Raw genomic sequence first — 19958 nt, forward strand, 5'->3', positions numbered from 1 at the left:
GGAGACCATCCAGTCCATCCCAGCTGTCACCTGGAGCAGGTGACACAGGACACATCCAGGTGGGTTGGGATGTCACCAGAGGGGGAGATCCACACCCTCCCCCAGCAGCTGTTGCAGGGCTCTGCTACACTTCATGGAAAGAATTCCTTCCTCAGGTGGAGGAGGAACTTCTCCTGGCTCAGTTCATGGCCATTGCTCCTCATCCTGTCACTGAGCACTGCTGGAATGAGCCTGGCACCGTCCTTTTGGAGATATCTGCATGGCTTGGTCAGACACACAAAGCTTCCCACGTTGTATTTCACTAAGTCACATCAGCACTCCTATTAGGGATTTTCTCCCTGTCAGACAACACCGAGTCAACATCAGCCTGGTCAGGGCAACAGGGAGAAAAAATATTCTCAAGTGTGAATTTTCAGGTTAACAGTGCTGTCTCCAATTCTGTTTGGGACTACACAAACCTCCAGCTTTCACAAGCCGCAAAAAATAAAACATCAGAAGATTCACTGTGCCCTTTCTTAACAACATAAAGGTCCATAAAACGCACAGAACCAAACTGAATATTCATCTTCTTTAGGACGACACCAAAAAGAAGCCGTCCCTCCCAAAGCAGCCTGTAACAGGATGGCACGGGCCAGTGAATCCAATGTTCAATCAGCTCTCAGTGTGATTTATCTCCTTGCCACACTTCATCCATTTTCAACCCTCACAGCCCCATCATTCAGCAGAGAAATCCCCCCGCTTGGTGAGGATTTCAGCCCCCTTGCAGGAAAAAGAAAACAAACTATCAGAGAAACACACACCTATTAAAAACCCATTAAAAACTTCTCTGCAGGGCAGCGGACACAAAAAATGCCAATTAAGCACATCGCCTTGTGCTTTCTCAAACCGGGAAGGGTTTTTTATTCTTAAATGACATTTAAATCCTGTCCTCTTACTACACATGCAATCCCCCACACTGGAGATGCAAGTACATTTAAACCACGTTATTAAACAATCCATCTATTTCACACGGAGTTTGTTTTTTTCTTTTCCTCTCGTGTCATTTTCAAATCAATTCCAAAACATTCCTGGAAAGCCGGGCCCAGCACAGCAGCAGACACGGGGTTCCTGCGAAAGAGGAACTTGCTTTCCAGTGTCACTGGGCTGTAACATCAGCTTTTACTACGGGACAATTCGGTCATTCCAAAATACCCATCGCAGACCATCAGGGAGATCCTTTGGAAACTTAAACGAGTGACTGCCATCAGTGGCATTGCTGCTTCCCGAGCTTTGTCCTGCATCCCCAGCGCTGGAATGACCCACAGGTCTCGCACGGTCTAACTCGGATTTTCTAACAACTTTTAAAAGTCAGAATGAGGGGCTTTTAGGCACACGCACGCAGAGTTTTAAATTAATTCTATAATTTGCTTAGGTTTTACTCAGCCCCAAAAACTCCCTTCTTCCCGCTCGCTTTGTTTAGGAGGTTGAGCTGCGGGTTTCTGTGAAAACTTCTCCTTCACAATCCATCCAGCCCAAGAACCGTGGTGGGCACTGAACCTCGCGTTTCCAATTTGAATAGTCGGATTTACCATTTCCTTCCCCCAGACAAACGCTCATTCATGCCAATAAAGCTTCCTGCGCCGCGACCCCGAAATAAAACCCTTGTGCCGCGAACGCAACATCTTCCAACTCCAGCTGGACCCTCTGGGCTCATCCTGCCCAAACCCCGCCGATTCAGCCCCGGTGGGGATGTCTGAGCCACCAGCCGGAACAATCCCGCTCTGTTCCAAGGCACGGAAGGAGCGGAGTAGGAAATGGATCCCAGCGCGCAGGGAGAGCGCTCATCTCTATGAGCATCACAGCGCCCGAGAGCCTAGAGCCTGTCCCGCACCGCTCCCACGGGGGGACGGCACACGGGCTCCCAAAGCAGCCGGCCGCCAGCGCATCCCGCCCCGCCAGCGCCGGGAGAAAGAAACCCAGCTGGAAACAACCCCGAGCTGCTTCGCTCCGGGAGCCACAGCGGAGAGCAGCCGAGGGAGAAAGGCAACTTCTCCCGGCGCTCCCACACAACTCCTCAACTTCCCGGGAGCCAACAGGAGCCGGGCGGGGGAGGCAGGAACCGGAGGGGGCTGGGGGGAAGCGGGGAACACGGCGCTCCATCGCGGCCGCGGAGCGGGGCAGGGACGGGGAGGCCGCGGCCGGGGGCTGCCCCTGAGCGCAACAGGCGGCAGCGGGGCGGGCGCGTCCTCACCTACGCCGTACTTCTCCTCCCTTTTGGTGGGCACCCAGCGGGTCATGGCGCCGGGGGGGAGCCGCCGGGATGCCGCAGAGCCCCCCGCTCCCTTTACGCCGCCATTTTCCGACCGCGGGACGGGAAAAGTTTTCTCCGTGCCGCGGAGTCATGTGGTGCGGGCGGAGCCAGGCCGGCCCCTCAGCGGCCCCTGGGCGCCCGGCCTGCCCGCCGCTGTCCTCGGCTCCGCACAAAGCCGACTCCTTCCCTCCGCCGGTTTTATCCCCTGTGCATCCCTCTCCGTGTCCCCTGTGTGTCCCCCTCCGTGTCCCCGGCACGGCCGGCGGTGTCCCCGCTGCCCGCCCGCCGCTCCCCGCTGTGGCCCGGCTACACCCGGCTGTGCTCTGCCGGCAAGTTTGTGGCCGCGGAGACGCGGCTTTAAAACAAAGAGATTTGATTTTGTTTTTTTGCGAGTTTTTAATAGTCGGAGCGAGAAGCGCGCCTGGAGGCTGCCGTGCGGGAGCTGGCCCAGCAGGAGCGGGGCTGTAGCGATATTTCGGGGTCAGACAGGCCGGGTGCGGGTGTTGCGGGCGGATCGGGAACGCCGCCGGCACCGAGCCGGGCTGGGCACGGAGCGATGGAGCGGCGCTGGGAGAAGGGCTCGGGGGACGGCGGTCACAGCTGGACATGCCCCGGCCAGGGGGAAAAACCTCGAGTTCTGGGCTGATCCCACACCGTGGGCACTGCCGAAGGGGAATTCTGTGCTTCTGCCCCGCTCAGGTGAGGTCCCGCCTGCCGAGCTGCCTCCAGCCCTGGCACCCAACGGGAGAAGGACGTGGGGCTGCTGCAGAGGATCCAGAATAGGACATGGATTGTCCCCAAGGGCTGGAGCCCCTCCGGAGAATGTTCAGAGCTGGGAATGCTCACCTGGAGAGGAGAAGCTCCAGGGAGAGCTCAGAGCCTCTTCAGTGCCCGAAGGGGCTCCAGGAGAGGGACTGGGGACAAGGGATGGAGGGACAGGACACAGGGAATGGCTTCCCAGTGCCAGAGGGGATATTAGGGATAAACTGTTCCCTGGCAGGGTGGGCAGGGCTGGGATGGAATTCCCAGAGCAGCTGTGGCTGCCCCTGGATCCCTGGAAGTGTCCAAGGCCAGACTGGACATTAGGACTTAAAAGATTATAAACCTTCTGATTTCTAGACCGAAGTCCAAAATCTTGTCCAAATCTAGCATCTCCTGGCTAATTAAGTGTGGAATAAATGGTTACACAAGACCCAGCAAGAGAAATGAACTTCCTGTTGTCAATCCCTGTAGTCTTGGAGGCATCCAGGATGGTGATTTTTAAAAAAAAAAAAAAAATCAAAGTCTTTAGGAAACAGAAGATAAAGTGTGTAAAAGTCAAGAAACAGCAGACGGATAACACTTGAAAGGAATAAAGAGGAGTGAAATGACTGACTGGCTGTCATTTGGTAGGATTAGTCCTCTGCCAAAGGGGAAGCCCTGTAGCACAAATTTAAGGATTAAAATATATCCGGGGTTGAATCCTTTTTCTCCTTATTTTCTTGTGTTGTGTGGATGGCAAAGGACCAATTTCTGCAAGAGCATTTTTGCTGCCAGGTTGTGAGATCGGGTGCTCAGCCCCCTGCATGGGTCTGCTCCTCTTTCCATGTACCTTCCCTTTTCCCACCCTTGGGATTGGTTTCCCAGGGCATCACCCACACGTTCAAACTCATGTAGATTTTATTGCAGCTGTCCTGCAGAATCCCAAGGGGCTCTGACGGAGCCGGCTCCTGCAGCTTTGTTCATTCTGCCCAGGAGTGAGGACAGCAAAAGGTTTTCAGAGTCATGGCTTGTCCTCGTTATCCCGCACTAATGGATCAATGATTTAGAGCTTTCCCAAAGACAACTTACAGGGGAGCTCTTCGATTTCACACCTTTATTTTCATAAGGGAAATCAAAGTGAATTGACTGAAATACGGCATGTGCTCGCTCTGTGCCTGTAGTCACCTTTGGTTTTTCCCCACCAGGGAAAGTGAAAAGCAATAATATTTAATTCCAGCTATGGATGTCACACCCTTTTATACAGCTGGTGTGTTATTTTTAAATATCTGCAGCAATACTGCCAGAGCTGCTGAAGCCTCAGGTGCTTTAGGGCTTTTGGAGGCTATGACTGGAACAATCTGTAAATCTCAGAGATTATTGACTTTTCATTTAACTTCACTGATAACCAGGAATCACTTCCATGGAACCGTGGTGGCTTTGCAGGGGACACAAAGCAGGACGCTGATGTTAATTTAAACCTGTAATTAGTTAATAAATGAGTTATTGCTGCAGTCTGTCCTTTCTGGGCCTCAAGGTTCAAGGCTGAAATGTGTTTGTCTCTGGTTTGAGGGAGGCCAAGGGAGCGCTCGTGTTTCCCTTCGTGGAGAGAAATGTGCTGCTGCCAAGCTTCCTTCAGGTGTTAACCAAGAGTTAAATTAAATTCTCCCCAAACTTGGCACTCCTTAGTCCCAGATTACCTCTATATCTGCATTAAATGGGAATTATATGGACACCAAAGATCAAGTACAAGCCTAAGGCAGGAAGCACCAGGTTCAATAAAACGAAAGTTAAAGAATTACTTACAACTTCTACATATTAAATCCATTCAATTTAGCGCAATCCACGTTGATGCCAGTGAGAAAGAAGAGTTTTGTCCTGTTTTGTCTGATCATGATCTGTAGCAAATAAAACACAGCTGATCCCGTGACCACCATAAAGCCTCACTGCTACTGATGAGGGTCTATATTCATTTTACTGCTTTCCACATTCTCGTTTTAATGAAAACGTGTTACAAGTGGAGCTAATGCTATTAAAATTTTGATAGCCAGTAAAAAATGCTTCTAATTCCCAATGCCTAAGTAGCCCAATGCTGGGGTTTTACAGCTAGGAAAAAATGGTAATTTTTGGACTGTGACATGGAGAAAATAAAGGATTTTTCTTTTTTTTCTCCAGCAAACGTAATATAAACTGTCCTGAAAAAAAGCATTTTTCATTAAACTGTAAAATGTTCAAGCTGACATATTTTACATGCTTAGGCACAATATATTCCTTTGCTCTGTGCATGTGTGGTTTTCATTTGTTAAGAGGAAACTGAAAAATGCTTCTTTCCATAAAACCTGAAAGTTTTATCACATCCTTATGTCAGCTCTTGGGGTTCTCATCTGATTTTTTTTTTCTTTAATGCATCACACAGAACTGGAGACACTTGTCTCGGAGCAAAGGAACATTCCTTTTCATTTCTTAGTTCCAAGAAATCCAAATGCAGCGTTTGGCCGTGAATGATGTTTGAAATTCTTGTCACAGCATCTTTTCGAAAGGATGAATGGAAACAGAGCCACTGCCCTGCTTCAGACAGATTTACAATAAAAAAGAGCTATTCCATAAATGTACAGATATAATCAAGATTTGTTTCATGGTTATTGCAGATGACTACACCAGGGGAATGTTCATTCCATCTCAGTTAAATATCACAAGTTTTTGTAGTAACTTCTTTTCATTGACAGGCCTCGTAGGTAAATTCAGCATTTTTAGAAAAAAAAAACCCACATTAGTAGTTCTTGTACACCCACAGTGGAAATTCTTTTTGGAAATATTCCTCCCAGGAGGAGCTGGGTGGACTTACAAAAAAAAATAATGTAATCACTTTTTGGCTTTTCTGCTTGCACTAAAGATATTCTGTTGGAAATGTTGTGGCTCCCTTTCCAGCTGCTGATCATCTATTTTTGCTGTGATTTCCATGAGGGGTGAATGACCTCTGTGTCTCTGAGTGGCTGCATGTTCCATGTTTGGATATACACAGAATAAGGGGTTTTTACACCTGGTGGAAAGAGGCTTTTAATAAGTGCTCTGGTTTACAATGTATTGCAACGAATCAGAATGGAAATAAAATGAAATTTGTGTTTGTGTTACAAAAATTACTTCAGCCTTGGCTTTGCAGATAGCTGATATGTGTCTGATTAACTTGGGGGTCTCTTGCAGGTGAAAGTGGATCATTTTCAGGGAGAATTAAGAAGCCAAAACTGCATTTCCTTTGACATTCCTGTTGGCTCCTGTAAGCCAAGGTGTGGCATTTACAAACCTGCACAGTTTGACAAGAGCTGGAGAAAAGTTCTGTGCTTTTCCAGGTTTTGCCCCCGTTTTTGAAGGGTGCTCAGTAATCTTTCCTCTTCCTCTCGCTTTCATGGAAGCCTTTTGATTATCTCTGGGTGTGTGTCTTCAGCTTTTCCTCCAGCAGGATGACATTTGGGATGCCCAACATGCTGAATGCAGGGCTTCATTTGCCAGCAGAAGTGTTCAAAGGCAACGATTTGAATTTATTTCGCTCCTGGGATGGACATTGCAGTCATTGCACTGGTTTAGTGTCTTTGAGAAGGGTTAAAGAGAACGTCTCTCCCTCCATCCTGCTGGCTCCATCAGCAGTTTCTGCCTTCTTGCATTAGAATTTTTATATTCAGAGATTATGAGGCTATTAGGGATTTAGAGGGCGATTAATTATTTCTTTCAGAGAGAAGTCCAGAAAGAAGCTGAAGATACTAATTTATTATGTAATATCATTTTATGAAACTGTTTATGTTTTAGCCCAAAAAATGGGGCTGTACCTAATGACAGGGATAGTTTCCTAAATTATGTTCCTTCAGACTGTGCTGCTGAAAGTGATGGAATGAGCAAGGAATCTTCAGAGGGGTTGGATGTTAGATGCAAATGTGTGAACATCTCCCAGGTGCTCTTTACAAATGCACAGGGGTTCCCAAGGTGATGTGTTTTTGGAAGGATGGGATTATTATGGATACACCTTGGTTTATTTATACCCTGGTATTTCATCCTGTGCTCTGGGATAAAAAGTGATTTTTACAATGCCACGATAAATGGGAGCAGCGTCGTGTCTACAGAAGGGGGAAATCTGATTTCTGACCCTGCCAGGGTGTGAGGTTTTACATTCTTCAGGGAGAAAGTGCAGTGAGATTTTATGGTGGGTCAGTGCTATCACCGTGTGCTCTGAATAAATAACATTTACATAAGGAGCAGATCTTTTGTCAAGGCCATCTGAGGCATTGCCTTAAGGACATTTTATGTCTGGATGTCTTGGATGTCTTGGACGAGCTCTTTCCCTACAGGGTGATTTTTACCCCTCACCCTTCCCAGGATGTTCATTCCAGGAGGACTGAGGCAGCTGAAAATCCTCTTGGCAACTGCAGGTTTCTCCAACTCTCTGCAGCCAGAAATTTCACCAAATCTAAATAAAGCTTTTTATTCCCAGCTGAAGTACTTACTAACAGGAGGAAGATACCTTCACTCACATGAGAGTTACGTTGTTAACTCCAAAAGTGCACAGAAGTTAATTTTTTAGCAGCTCCTTGCACGAACTGGCCTTAAATTCTTATAAACAGCAACAGATTCAGGAATATCTTTGCAAATTTTACAATTTGTCAAGCCCAAAGCAGTTAAGGGAAAGGGTTGGACAAATTAATCTAAAATACAAGTCAACTTAGAGTTTACTGTTGTGGCAACCTGTTCCTCTCTGCAAAACCTGTGAATGACCAAGAGTACAAGGGTTTATGTGGTTGTGGGGTTTTTTTCTCTTGGTGTTTTACTGGTACATTTTTCATATATTTGATGTCTACACTCAAAATGAGATGATGAACTCAATTTATGAAAGTCTCTGACAAATTCAAACATAACCAGCGAAACAAAGAGCTGGATGTAACAAGTCGGGGATGAATCATTCCCAGAGAGTCAGTGAAGTTTAACTATATCAACTCCAACAGATCTGTGATTTTAAATCTGTCTTCAAGCTCACAGTAAAAATTAAGAGCCTTTTCAAAGATGTTTTCTGGGACTGTATTCTGGTAAAGCTGTTACTTATTAGAAGCCAAATAATGATTACACAGAACAGTGCAGGCTGGAGTTGCAAACATCCATTATTTCTGGTAATAAGGCTCAGCACTCATGTTGCACTTAACATTTTGAAAGCACTGAACAAATATTAACTCTCTCTTGTGATCCAGGGAGCTTTCAGGATCTCCATTTGCACGGGGGAGGCAGCTGAGCTGTAAGGCCAGCTTTTTAAAATGTGACAGGCATTCAGAAATTGAGGAACTCGGAATGCCAGGCCACTTGTGTCACCTCCTGATGATGTGATTTTCCTGAGGCCAAAAGTGACACGTTAGCTGGGGCAGGGTTAGATTGGATGATTTCCTCGGCCTGCAGACAATGTTCCCTCTCATGCTTTGATGAACGATATGAGATGACAATGAGAAATGACAGAGAGGGAACATGATGTACCAGCACCTGTTAGAAGGTTTGAAAAACTGATTATTGGAATATGGAGTGTTTGAAGCAGCGGCGAAAATGAGTTTGTGGGAACAAAGAACCGAGTGGGATTCACAGAAATGGCCTCCACGTGAAAAACTTTAATTTCTGAAGGAAAAACAAAAATACCACATCGACTCTCTGCCCGAATTTTATCCATCTGAGCCCTTGGAAGACCAAGTTCGGAAGGGATGGGAAGATGCCCAGGAGGAGGCATGAAGTGCAAGAAGCTGACATGGCTTTTGACAACGGATTGATCCAAAGCAGTTGGCAAACCCTGCTCGGGGAGTTGTGCAGCACTGACGGGGTCTGGGGACAAGCGGAACCATTATCTCTCCCTGGCTGCTCTCCAAAACTGGGCTTCTAAATGGATTTCTCACTGCAAACTCTATAGGCTTTCCTACCGAGCAGGATTGGCTTCCTAGAGAGTCTTTTAGAACTTTATCAGCTGTGCCTTGGGCCAAAACCTTTGCCTTCCTCTGCCTTTGGATGGAGTCTTCAGCCCCTCTCAGGGGAGATGATCACCTTCCAGCTGAGTTGCCACGGTAGGTCCAGTTTCTTTTGGAAAATCCCAAATAATTTTCTTTCACCTTGGAGCTCACAAATGACTGAAGTCGCTCAAAGCGGCTTCTCCAAAATGAGGCGCGATCTTCACCTGAGGACAAAGAGCAAGCCAGGAACTCAGCCACTTGTTTGATCTTCTGTAAATCCTTCTCTGTGAGGGTGGAGAAGGCCTGGAAGCTGTGGCTGCCCCTGGATCCCTGGAGGTGTCCAAGGCCAGGTTGGACATTGGGGCTTGGAGCAAACCTGGGACAGTGGGAGGTGTCCCTGCCCATGGTAGCAGATGGAACTGGATGAGCTTTAAGCTCCTTCCAGCCCAAACCATTCCGTGTTTCTATGAAACCAGGTGAATTTTTCCTTCCCCTCACATAAGATCCAGGATTCCTGGAAAGGGAGGACAGGTATTTGCTGTGCTTTGCACGAGGCTCAGTTTCCACGTGGAGCACGGAGCCGTTTGGAGTTGGCTGCCAAACATGAAACAGCGCCTCGTTCCTCCTTGGAAGGAAGACAGGAGCTGATCTAATGCTCGGTGCCTTCCTTTTGTCTGGCTTAGGAAAACATCTCAAAATTCTCTCCTGTCATGTTGGAAAAATGTCACATTTTTATTTCCAGCAGGCTCCTGCACTGAGATGAGTCAAACATAATAAAGCTGATATCTGTATTCCTGAGCTTGCTCTGGCTCTGCCCAAACTTCAGCTCGCAAACTATTTATGTGGAGTTGTTTGGAAATGGAAAGTTGTGTGTGCTGTTCCTGATTCTGTAATCAAAAGTTGTTTGTGTCAGCCACAGGAACTACTCACCAATGTCTGTTGACAGTGGTTGAAATGGAAATACAGAAGCCCTTGTCTGAAAATGAGAAAATCTTCCTTTTCATCAGAAGCCTCCACCTGAAAAACAATGATTTACTTGTTTGACAGAGAGAGAAACACTGATAAAATAAACCGTGTTCCAGGCCATTTCCAATGTTCATCATCTATCTGTCTATGAATATGTACTTTTATCTCTAAAATACACATATTTCTGCAATAAAAGTATTAATATTCTGGACGGGAATCCAATTTTATCTTTAAGCAGCGTTTGCCAGGGATTGTTAAATCATATAATGGAAGCTTTGTCTAGACACATTTCTCAGTGGCCAACTTAAATTTTTTTCACTTTGATTGTTTTTAATGTATTTCTCGGAAGAAAAGGTCCTAATAAATTTGTTTACAACCTTTTCTGGAAACTCTGTCAGTTTTATAATGTTCAACTCTGGCAATAATTTTTCTAACCCAAGCCCCCTATTCTTGGAGTCTGAGCGTTCTCTGGGAGAACCCTCAGCTGAAAGTTCTCTCAGATTGTTATTAAAAAAGTTATTAGGTTGTGTTTTTTTTTCTTTTTCTTTTTTTTGCAAGTGAAACATTATCAAGTGTATTACTTGGAAAGGAGCAAAGCTTTCTTTCAGTGACTGCAGGATGTTTCCATGTGATGATTTTTACTGTGAGTTATTAACATAAATTGCCTGGGTGTATTTCACGAAAGAAAAAACGATGGAAAATCCAAGTTATGACCATTATCAAACCCTGCACCCAGTGCCCAGGCAGGGACCAGGATGTGGCTTTAAAGTCCCAGCAGTTGGAACAAAGGGCAAGATATTTTCGTGCAGCATTTTTAAAGCTGCTGCTTTTGTCCTCTGGCCCCTGGCCTTGGTCCAAGCTCCCTGAAATCAATGGCAAGGCTCACGTTGATTTTGGTGGGATTTAGCTCTGGCCCAGCTCTTTAGTGAGCAGGTTTCAGGTTTTAGACCTCTCAATCACAAGCATTCAAGCAAGCCTGACAAAATATTCCTGCTTTCCGCAGGGCTGCAGGTGCTGTTCCTCAGGCTCGTAATGTCACTTTTTCCTTTGTTTCTCCATGCTCTTTATTAATGAAGTATTATTTTCTCCCACTTGCCAGGTGTGCACCTCAATCACCTCAAAGCCCTTAGAAAAAAGAATGCCAGGATGGTTTTAAAGAGCCAAAGTAGCTGCATGAAGCTGGCTTTTCACCAAAGGCCATGAGGTCATTTAGGACACCTTTCCTTGGTTTGGGTTGTTGGGGAGGGTTTGAAGTTGACTTTTGAATCTTCCCCTGCAGCATTATCCCGTTTTAAACTTAATTCTGTGTAAATTCAGTCTGTTGTCTGAGAACTTCTGCATTCGGTCAGAGAAGGAGAAGTGAAACTCCTTAATTGGGTGAATAAAGCAGAAGGATTCCTTCCAGGAGTTGGAGCTTTGGGGGATCCCGAGAGCTGTCGCTGCCCTCCACACGGCAGGGATGGGACACAAGGTGCTCCTCGGAGCTTCCCAAACCTGGCAAACCATTCAGAGGGGAAAAATGTCACTTTGCAAGGCTCCAGTCATCCCAGTGTTCCCTGCTGGGGAAGGCAGCAGCTCCAGGAGAGCTCTTGGATTGCTCTCACCCTCTGGGTCCATCTGCTGGGACATTTCCAAGGACATTCCATGGATGACATCACCTCTGCTTACAGGAGGGAGAGTGGTTTCCATGGCCACACTCCCAGCCCCTCCATCTCCCTGCCTGCACTGCCACCTTCAACACAAAGAATTCACTTTCCAATTTAGAGAGGTCTGAGCTCGTGCATCTCAAAGCTGTCACACTTTGATTGTTCTTTCAGTGCTTTAAAAACTCGACTTTTAGCTCGGCTGCGGAGCGAGAAATATTTCTTCCTTGAACTCTCTGCATTTATACAGCCCTCTGTCTTTAGATTAGACAAGCAGATACAAGAATTGTCTTGTAAAATTGTAGTTTCCCTTTAATAAGCCACTCTGACAGGCAATTATTCATGCAGTCTGCTCGGTGCTAAATGTTTCTTCATGCTGTGCACCCCTGTCTCTTGATTGCAGGAATGCACTCCTGTGAATTATAATTATGAGTAAATATGAAGTGGTGTGCAGGAAATGATTTACCAGGCCTTCCATTGCTACATGCTATTGATTCTCCTCTTCGAACGAATAACATGTATTTTTTTTTTTATTTCATTCTGTGGGTTTTTAAGTATTTACTGCAAGTTATTTTGACAGAAGTTGGTGAAACTCTGCATAAAGAGTCTCTTCGCTGACAAATTGTTTGCTCATGTTTAAATGTCAGGACAAAAATGGCAAGAAGGTGTTAAAGTTTGGTGCTGGAATATTAAATATTATACAGGCATAACCACGTGGATCCAATTCACCTTGACAATTATCCCACTTTCAGATACTTTCAGACAAACCACGGGCTTGTCATACTTAATAAAACAGATATTCTCTCATGATTAAAAAAAAAAAAAAAAAGAAGTCTCGTCTCACTCTTTATAGGTTTGTGTATATCAGGGGCATAGAGAGTAAAAATCTAAACTATATAAAAACTATGTCATAATAACCATTTTGCTCTTTGGCTTCAAATATGAGCTGTGTGATAGAAATACAGCAGGAAAGCCCAAAAATAGACAGAACATCGTGAGCCTTTCAGGATCTAAAGTTCTCTTCCTCTCCAGGCAAATCCTGTTGACTGAGATGTCGTGAATCCTCAGAGAAAACAGTGGAGCTTCTGTAAGGTTCAGAGTTGTATTTAATTTTTGAAATAGTATCACTTACGTGGGTATGTAAAGAACAAATCCTGTCAGCCAAAGATGACTCCTTTTTTAATTAAGCCCTAAATTAGTGGGAGAAGGCGAGGGAGTGCACGAAAGCATCTAGAATTTACCAAAGCATTCGACACGGCCTGCCTCAAAATTGTGTTTGACAAATGAATCCGAGTGGATTAGGCAGAAATGCAATTATGAGCCCGAGTAATTGGCTAAAGAATGTTCTGAGGAGTAATGATCGACAGGGGAGTGCAACCCCGGGCCCACGCAGGACATTAGTGGGATTTCACTACACCCCCAGGAAGGAGGTTGGTGGTGATAATGTTGCAGAAACAATTTAAATTGCTTTGTGGGGTTGTGTACCTGGCAGAGCTGAGGATTCAGGGAGTCAGAGGAATATTCTTTCCTTTGTTCCTGCCTGGTTGAAGGTGTGGTGGGCAGCAGAAATGAGCAGCGTGGCTCTGGTCACAAATGCATCTTGCAGATTGCCCGAGTCAGAATTATTTCTCTGCCTCACAGAGAAACATTTGCAGACGGATTTCAGCACCCAGCATCACCTCCTGTGCAAGGCTGCTCACCTTTGGGGGCTGCTCACCTTTGGGGGCTGTTCCCCCACAGCTCACCTGTGAAAACAGCAATTAAACCATTCCAGCAGTAACCCACAGAGCACAGGGTTTTCTGGCCAGGCATATCCCTGGATGCTGCTGGGAATTACAGAGTCATTTATGTTGGGAAAAGGCCTCTGAGGTCATGGGGTCCAACCATTCAGCCAGCCCTGCCAAGGCCACCGCTGACCCATGGCCTTAATCACGAGGAGAAGGAAATTCATGAACTGAAGTCGCTGTGTGAGCTGAGCAATTGCCTTCCCCGTGAGGCACAAATCCGAGTAAAACACGAGCTTGGATCGCACATCAAGGCAGCCACTAGGCTGGGGTGAGAGGAGTGATTGGCCCATTTCCCAAATTCACCTTCTGTGTTTAGTTCCAGCCCTGAAAAGGGAGGGCAAATTGCTGCAGTTTGGGGTTGTGTCCCTGTTTTCCCTTTATCCTGCTTTGCTTTCCACAGGTGCAGAGGTGCTGGGTTTGGCTCTGCCAATGCAGCGTGTTCAGATGAGCAAGGTGGGATGTAAAAAACCCCAAGTCAGCTCTCTGGAATATATAAATAGATGAAATTGAAGCAGCAGCTCTTTCTTATTGCTCAGATGCTCAGAAAGCTGGGAACGTTTATCCAAGAGCTCCATCAGTTATGATGGGGAAAAAGAAATGCTGCAGCCAGCATGGGATGGGTGTGGATTTTAGACCCTGCATTCTGCCCCAAGGGCTAAATTTGGCCCTTCAGGGGAATTTTATCAGAGAATTCCTTCAGGGGGATTTATCAGCCTCTGTGGGAGCACCTCTGGGTGGAGAGGACAGGCCAGGAGAGTTCTCTCCATGTCTGTCAGGACAGTTTGGCCATGGTGTAGCTCATCCACCTAAAATAGCTCCAGTGGTGAATATTTAGTGTGTGTTTTCATCCAGCCTCCCTCAGCAATCAGTGAAGATAACACAGCTCATTTTTAAACGTGCAGAATAGGTCACGTAGGTAGAAGGAGAAAACCACTCTTCTGCCAGCTAAAACCTGGCCAGCTGTGCCAAACTGTGGGTTTGGCAGTTCTGTCAAACAGTTTTGACAGTTCTGTCACCCACCTCAGCTCTGGTTTATTTACAGGTAAAGTTTATAACCACTGGTACATCCTGTGTTGGTTTTTTCCTGCAATTTTTTGTCCCACCTGCACATCCATTCTGCCATTCTCCCCTTCTCTAGGGCAGGGAGGGACACTGCACTTCAAGCAGACCTGATTCCACTGATCAAACTTCAGAAATCTGTGGGAACTTTTTAAATTAAATAAAAAGATACTTTTTTTTTTCCCCTCATGGGTAAATTTTTCTCAAGCTTTTGCTGAGGAAGTTTGGAGCAGATGATCCTTGAGGTCCCCTCCAACCTGGTATTTTATTTCCACCAGTATTAAACTGGCAGAAAGAAGCCTTCCAGCTGAGAATGTTTTCTGTATATAAAAGGAGAGCGTTTAACCAGAATATTTCAATCAATCCCATGAATATATTTCCCTCCGGTAATCCAGGCTGGTGGAAAACCTTTAGGATTGGGGAGCTGATTCCCAGGAGTGTAAATCAGTTCCAGCTGCCCACAGTCGAGGCTGGGAAGCTGCAGAGAGAGGCCTGAGTTGACTCACCCAGGTGGATGGTGCCATTCCTGGGATTGAAATGATTTCACTCTTCCATAATCAGGAGCATAAGGAGCTTTAATGTGCCTGTATTCTTCATTTTTATTTCTAGATCAAGCAGCCACCAGCACCGAGCAGTGCATTGTCACAGTTGTGAGTAATGAACCTGAAAAGTGGACACTTTGCTAATTTGCTAAAAATAAGGTTTTACATCTCTATAAAAGCTCCCTCTCATCCCTTTGGATGATGAAATGCAGCACTGAGATGTTCTCTTGCCTCAGTGGCCAGGCTGGAGAAGGCTCTGTTTCAACAAGACTTCCCAAAATTCACCCTTTAATCCTGTTTCATGTGTGGTGGTGTCACAGGGAGAATATAAAAGGTGAATGGTGGAGTCATAGTCATAAAATGAAGAAAGTAAAAGGGCTTAACGCTGGGACAATGAAAGCAGTTTCCAAGCAGTCCTTATTGAAATTAGCTTTTAATCTGGTAAAAATAGAACATACATTTACAAGCATCTCTTTCAATGGAGTGAAAATACTGCAAAATAAAAAGCTCTGCAGTTTATCCTGTGGGTTACTGTTTGCTTTTATGGGGATTTTGTCAACGACAGAACAAATATTGTAAGCATTTCCTGATTGGGTTTTTTTTTTTTTTTTTCCTGCTTGGGAAAATAACAAAATAAAGAAATTTTTTTTTTTCCCTTGCCTGTTCATTCTGATATCACTCTTCAAGCTATTTCTCTTCAGTCTCGGTGATAAATGGGGCTTTGCAGGGAGCAGCCATAAAGCTCTCACAGTTTGTTTGTTGCACGTTGCTCGTGTGGATTTTAAAAGAACATTTTATCGTCATAAACAACCGTGAAAAATTACATATCCTGATCAGTTGTACTAACAAGTATTTGTAAAATAAATCAGGGAATTCAGGTTTGTTTAGGGCTTTCAGAGGAGTCTGTTTGCCCTGCTGTCATGCAGAGATTTTATTTCATTTTTCTTTAGTTTTTCTTTAATTCAGCTTCGGTTTTTCAGACTTATTTTCCCATGCAGTTTGAAAACATCTCCATCCATCCATCATCCGTCCCTCTCTCCTTCCAACAGCACTAAAAATGGGATTTCTAGATCTGTATTCCTCCTGAATTCCAGGGGATTTCTTTTCCTGACCTGTGAGGAAAATGTTCAAACAACTAAAGTGCAGTTATTTGGAGAAGCCAAACATGACGTGCTCTATTAACACATTCTTTCTAATGAAATTAATCTCCATTTTCCAATTAGGCTTCTCTTTTTTTATCAGTTCCCACACTTAATAATATCTACAATTACGAATAGAATTTTTACTTAATAGTGTCTATTAACAACTGGCTTTATAAGAATTTATCTCCCATTTAAATATCTGTGGTCATAGTAACAGAAGTAATTGAGGACTAAATGAGTTTGCAGCCCTGAGCATTGGATAAATTGCATTATTTCCTTTTTTGTTATTTATGCAGCACCACAAGTTCAGGTGGACAACCTTTTGGGGCAGGAGTTTTCCCAAATATCCAACCTGAACCTCTCCTGGTGCAACTTGAGGCCATTTCCTCTTGTCCTGCCCTTTGTTCCCTGGAAGTGGAGGGAAAAAAAGGTGGTAAATAGAACAAATTCCTGAAGGCAAGTGATAAATGATAAATGATAAATGATAAATGATAAATGATGTTGATTGGGTTCTTCCACACCCCAAATTTCCATGACCATCCTTTTTAATCACCCAAATGAAGCCTAGAGCAGAGCCATGGGAATTTCCTGCCAGAGCAGGGCTCCAGTTCCTCTCTTTGCTGGATTTCTCCTCGCTGGGGCCAGACCTGGTCCCAAACAGCCTCTCTCCATCTCCTTCCTCACTCTTACAAGTCCTAAGCACTTCCTCAATGTTTTGGGTTTTTTTCCTCCCCATTTTCTCTTTATCTCTGCCTTCCCTTTGCTTTTTTCCTTACTCATCCCATTCCTTTTTCCCAATTACTGGTGAATGTAACCTACATCCTTTTCCATTTTCCAGGGGCATTCTCTCTATTCTCCTTTTCCCCATTTATATTTTTCTCTTCGCCTTTTTTTTTTTTTTCCCCTTGGTAATTTCCATTTTTCCCTCTTCCTAGGAAGATTATATTAGGTGACAAGAATAATGTCAAATAAATGAGATTATGTTAATTAACAGATCTTGTCGCATTTCCATGATTCACAGGAAAAAATATTCACACTGGCTGATTTTTCAATTAAATCATTTGCTCTGTTATCTGCTCAGCATATCTTTATGAATATGCAGAACTGTAATGCAGTTAAATTGTTTCAGGGCCCTTGTTAACCTCAAAAAGCCACAAGGTGCCTGCTGGCGAAATAGGGGATTTTTTTGGTTTTGTTTTTGCCTTTTTGGGTCAAAATCACAATTCTTTGTTTTAGCTGTGGTATCTTTTTCAAGGGAGTACAAGGGATTAAATGTTTGAAAAAGCGTTTTGATTCTTTCCAAGGATAACAGGCTCATTCTTTTCCTTGTGTGACTTACTTCATCTTAAAAGTATTGTTTTATATATATATATATATTTTTTGTGCCTTTAATATTTCTCATAATGTCTCTTCATCCCATGGGGGCTCTCACCACCAGCAAGTACATCCCAAAAAAAACGCCTCGGAAAGAATCTGTAGAGAATGAGCTGGAACTTCAAAGATATCAGAAGCATTAATTCTGAAGTGGAAGATTGTTCCTGCCCACGTACAGAAGGGAACCTTTTGGGAATAAATCAGAGTTTCCTGAACGTTCCTTTCCTGTAGCAGGGAAGGAATTACAAGGTCTGGCAACGTGGTTAATGGCAAGCAGCAACATCTCTGATTTCAAAGCCCGTGACAAAGCCTTGTGGAGCACTTGCAATTTGAAAATAATAAAAAAAATACCCCAAACTTTTCATCATCAGATGAGAATCTGGAGTGTCACGGGCACCTTCCCAGGGGGTTTTTTCCTGTGCTGAAATTGTTCAAATTGTTCCTCCGGTGAGATTTCACTGAAAATAAGATAACAGAGCCTTGTGCCATGGAGGAGAGAGGAGATCTCTGTCCCCTGGAGGCTCCAATACAGGATAGTTTGGAGCAATTACAAGGAACAAATGAAATGAGGTTGTTTACTGATGGAAATCACCCAGGACAGACATTCCTCTTCTCCAGGTTCACCCTTCCAGGGCTTTCCCTTTCAAAAGCTTCTCTGTGTTTTGATTGCTCTACTTGGGACCACAGAAAAATTTGAGAAATAGAGAATTAAAATACATAAAAATAAATGCTAATAAAATATTGCAGCGCTGCATGTAATTCAACATGTGTTATTGTTATTATTATTATTATTACACATGCAAGAAAGTCTTCTACTGTGCACTGTAATAATGATTTTTCTTTTCTACAGGGTTAATATCCTTTCAGACTTACAGCCTTTGTATCTTTCCATGTGTAAAATAAGACAATTTGCTAGTGCAGAATATTTTTTTTTGCTAATAAAAGAAGTATTTTATGTATCTGATAAGTCTGATTAGAACAGGAAAAATATTAATGACAATCTCCAGAATATTTTATTTGGCTTTTTCATAGAATTAGGGAATGGTTTGGGTTGGAAGGGACCTTGAAGCTCATCCAGTGCCACCCCCTGCCATGGCAGGGACACCTCCCACAGCAGATCTGGTCATAAAAACAGTTAAAGAAAAACGTTGCAAGGAATATTCCAATCAGGAATAGTAATTTCAGGATTAGATCTTGGATGGTTGAATATAATCTAGGGCAAGGGATAGAGCCCAAAGTCAAACAAAGCTCCCAGGGAGTACAACCACAACATTCTCTTCTTTTCCATTTCCTCTGCTCCTGGTGGAGGATCCTTCATTCCCCAGCACACCTGGGCAGGGCAGGTCACTGTGCCCTCACTCTCCCTCTGCTCAGGATCAGAAGTTTCCTTTTCTATCCATCAGTTCTCCTTTTCTGCCAGGGGCAGAGGAGTCTCCCATTGCAGGGACCCCTTTGACTCTGTGGGATCCAGCTCATTCTTTCAAAATCTACACAGCAAAACTGCCCTGCACCTTCCAGCCTTAATTTCCAGGTTGTTTTTGATTTTAAAAAAACCCCAAGGGCTCAAGGACAGGAGCTCAGTGTCCCCCGCTTTGTGGGTTCAGTCTGGTGGGGAAGGAGGGAAGGCAGGATGAGTCTGTGAGCCTGATCCCCCTTTGCCATGACAAAGGTGAGGTTTACCAGAGCTTCCCTCTGTCCTGGAGTTCCTCTGAGTGTCCCTGGATGTTCTGAGTGCTGCTCCTCTTTGTCCCAGGTTTACTTCATCCAAACGACTGCTTTGACTTTGTTTCAGCTCATACTATAATTAGTGTGAACATCTCTGCCTTTTGCTGACTCTCCTTGTTTTATCAGAAATGAATGTCCCTAATCAATATCCATTATTCTGGTAGATTCATTATTGCTTAATTGCTGACAGGGTTCCTGCCCTGCCCTGTGCTCTTTGTGTAGCTGAAATCCCAATAATGCTCCTGGAGGTGATGTTTTCACCCCACTCCATTCCCCTTCAGGATGGATGTTTTGATGGGAACCCAAACCCAGTGACTATACTTCTGAGAGTCGTTATTTAAAAAAAAAAAAAAATACAAGTGGAATTGACTTTTTGCCAGAAGTTTTTGATTTTTCTGGGAGTGCTCTTCCCTAAAATGCTCTTCAATTGGCACCCTCAAGGGTTTAAACAAAGGAGATAATTAAACAGATCCTTCAAAGCAGAGACTTTCTGGTGTGCAGGAAAATGGTGCTTAAGCACATTCTTTTATTTGAAAACTGTAACTTTGTGCAGAGCTCTTTTTATCTTTCCTCACCAATCTCTTTTGCTGGTGCAATTATCGTGGGCTAATAACAGTTGATTCCATCTTGAACTTCAAATGAGACGTATGAGAGATCCATTCCTTGGGCTCCATCTCAGCACTCACATCCTGCACAAGGCCAGCACAGTCCAGAATTTTCTCCTGATCC

The 19958-nt window shown here is 44.5% G+C and overlaps 1 protein-coding gene and 1 long non-coding RNA gene across 3 annotated transcripts in view; one reads left to right on the plus strand and one right to left on the minus strand.

Annotated features, from left to right (window-relative positions):
• The window catches only part of DOCK1 (dedicator of cytokinesis 1), a 269993-nt gene extending 267637 nt beyond the window's left edge, over positions 1-2356 (minus strand). For both annotated transcript variants that reach the window (XM_066323421.1, XM_066323420.1), the window contains exon 1: positions 2231-2356. In XM_066323421.1, the coding sequence (XP_066179518.1) occupies positions 2231-2276 (46 nt within the window). In that variant the 5' untranslated portion in view covers positions 2277-2356. The remainder of the gene's footprint in view (positions 1-2230) is intronic.
• The window catches only part of LOC136363954 (uncharacterized), a 465017-nt gene that overhangs the window by 303907 nt on the left and 141152 nt on the right, over positions 1-19958 (plus strand). The gene's annotated exons all lie outside the window — the stretch shown is intronic.

The sequence above is a fragment of the Sylvia atricapilla genome, chromosome 8, assembly GCF_009819655.1.
Source record: "Sylvia atricapilla isolate bSylAtr1 chromosome 8, bSylAtr1.pri, whole genome shotgun sequence".
Lineage (NCBI taxonomy): Eukaryota > Metazoa > Chordata > Aves > Passeriformes > Sylviidae > Sylvia > Sylvia atricapilla.